Raw genomic sequence first — 1,973 nt, 5'->3', positions numbered from 1 at the left:
ATTCGAGGAGCAGTATTAGACAGGCACAATCGTAGGTCATGTTCCACATTAAGCCGTGATCGATGTTTGGTTTTCATGTTCAACAGCGTTGAAAATCCTTGCTCACTCAGATAAGTACTAGGGAACATCAACAAAGAGTTCAGAACTACTTTAGATACAACAGGGTAAATCTCACTCATTTTAGCCCAGAACTTGGTTAGGGAAAGTGTTTCAAATGCATCTTTTGCAACAGAGTCGTTCACCAACTCTAAGAACTCCTCTTGCATGTTATCTGGGAGAAGGTGCACATTCACAATGAAAGGGTTTCTAATCAATTTTGATTCCAATTCACTCAATTCGGGGAAGTAAGACTGCAGCTCCATCCGCAGAGAAGCTAGATGTGATTGCACAAGTTGCATCACATCTTGTTTTCCAGTGTTTTGACTTTTATCAAGTGTCTCACCAAGGTGTTCAAACATGCTAAGATTTCCATCTTTGACCTTCCCTTCCCAAAGCTCCGGCTTCATGGTCAGTGACCTAAGTTTGTCCATGAAATCACTCACTGTGGCAAAACGGCCTTGGAGGGATAATTTAAATGAGTTGAGGCGTAAGAATATGTCACTCAGGTAGGCCAGCTTCTGAAGCCACTGGCTGTCTGACAATTTCTTGGTGAACTCAAGTGACTTAGCCTTGTTGTCACATTTGAAGAATTCAGTGAGCTCCTCCTTGAGTGAGTCTACTCTTATACCACATTCCCCCTCGACAGCCAGCGAACCTCAGTGTGAAGGAGCAACACTTCTTCATCACTTCCAAACTCTTGGCACAGAAGGGAAAACAGTCTTGTATTTAGGGCACTTGACTTGATGGCATTTACCATGTGCACAACATCATCCAGGACTAATTTTAAATCAGGTGGGAGAGTTTTGGATGCCAGGGCATATCTATGAAGCATGCAATGAAGATGCTTGGTTTCAGGATTCATCTGATTCACTCTTCCTCGAAATCCTGATCAACGATCAAGCATTGCTGGTGCTCCGTCAGTTGTGCATGCACATACATTATTCCAAGACAGTCCTTCTTTCTCAAAAAACAATGAGACTTCATTGAAAATGTCTTCACCTCTAGTAGTCGTATTCAAGGTATGACAGAACAAAAACTCTTCCTTGAAATCTTGACCAGTGACGTATCGCACAAACAATAGGAGTTGTGCACAATCAGCCACGTCAGTCGACTCGTCAAGCTGGATTGCAAATTTTCCTAAAGAGGCTTCCTTTAATTCAGCAATTACTTGTTGTTTGACATCCTCAGACATATCTACTATTCGTCGATGAACAGTATCATTTGAGAGAGGTACTGATGTGACCTTCTGCTCAGCATCACAACCAATAACACAACGTATAATAATATCTTTGCAGCAAGGAACTATCAACTTTTCTGCAATATTGTGAGGTTTCTTTTCTTGTGCAATTCTCAGTTATACCATGTAGGATGCACGCAAACCAGCTTCATATTGTTGCCTGAAATGTCCCGAACGATTGAAGCGTGCTCGCTTCAATCCCTCTTCCTTTTGCTTGAAGAAAGCAGCATTCTTGCTTATAAAACTTGGATGACAGCTGTTTAGATGGCGTTTGAGAAAGCTAGGCTTCATGCACTCCAGTAACAAAACTTTGTGGCCCCTCCGTCACACACACACACACACACACACACACACACACTCTCTCTCTCTCTCTCTCTCTCTCTCTCTCTCTCTCTCTCTCTCTCTCTCCTCTCTCTCTCTCTCTCTCTCTCTCTCTCTCTCTCTCTCTCTGAGCAGATGTAACTATCTAAAAAAAATTTTTTCGTCAGCCATCTAAGTACCCCTTGAAATCTGGTTTTGAACCCCTGGGGGTTCGCGAACCCCAGGTTGAGAACCCCTGCCTTAGAGAGACGCTTCAGGAGACGTTCCTAGGCCACCATTTACCATTCGACCTCATATAACCTAGATTTTTACAATT

The 1,973-nt window shown here is 42.9% G+C and overlaps 1 protein-coding gene across 1 annotated transcript in view; it reads right to left on the bottom strand.

Moving 5' to 3' along the window:
• Positions 1–1,291, bottom strand: part of LOC137654183 (zinc finger BED domain-containing protein 5-like) — a 1,334-nt gene extending 43 nt beyond the window's left edge. The window contains exons 1-2 of the mRNA XM_068387820.1: positions 1,099–1,291; positions 1–754 (exon numbers count right to left, since the gene is read on the bottom strand). The exon at positions 1–754 is cut by the window's left edge and continues 43 nt beyond it. Of these exons, the coding sequence (XP_068243921.1) occupies positions 1–754; positions 1,099–1,291 (947 nt within the window). The remainder of the gene's footprint in view (positions 755–1,098) is intronic.
• Between the last annotated feature and the right edge of the window lie 682 nt (positions 1,292–1,973).

This window comes from Palaemon carinicauda, chromosome 15 (genome assembly GCF_036898095.1).
Source record: "Palaemon carinicauda isolate YSFRI2023 chromosome 15, ASM3689809v2, whole genome shotgun sequence".
Classification (NCBI taxonomy): domain Eukaryota; kingdom Metazoa; phylum Arthropoda; class Malacostraca; order Decapoda; family Palaemonidae; genus Palaemon; species Palaemon carinicauda.
The sequence above is the reverse complement of the archived record's forward strand: the minus strand, read 5'-3'. Positions and strand labels throughout refer to the sequence as shown.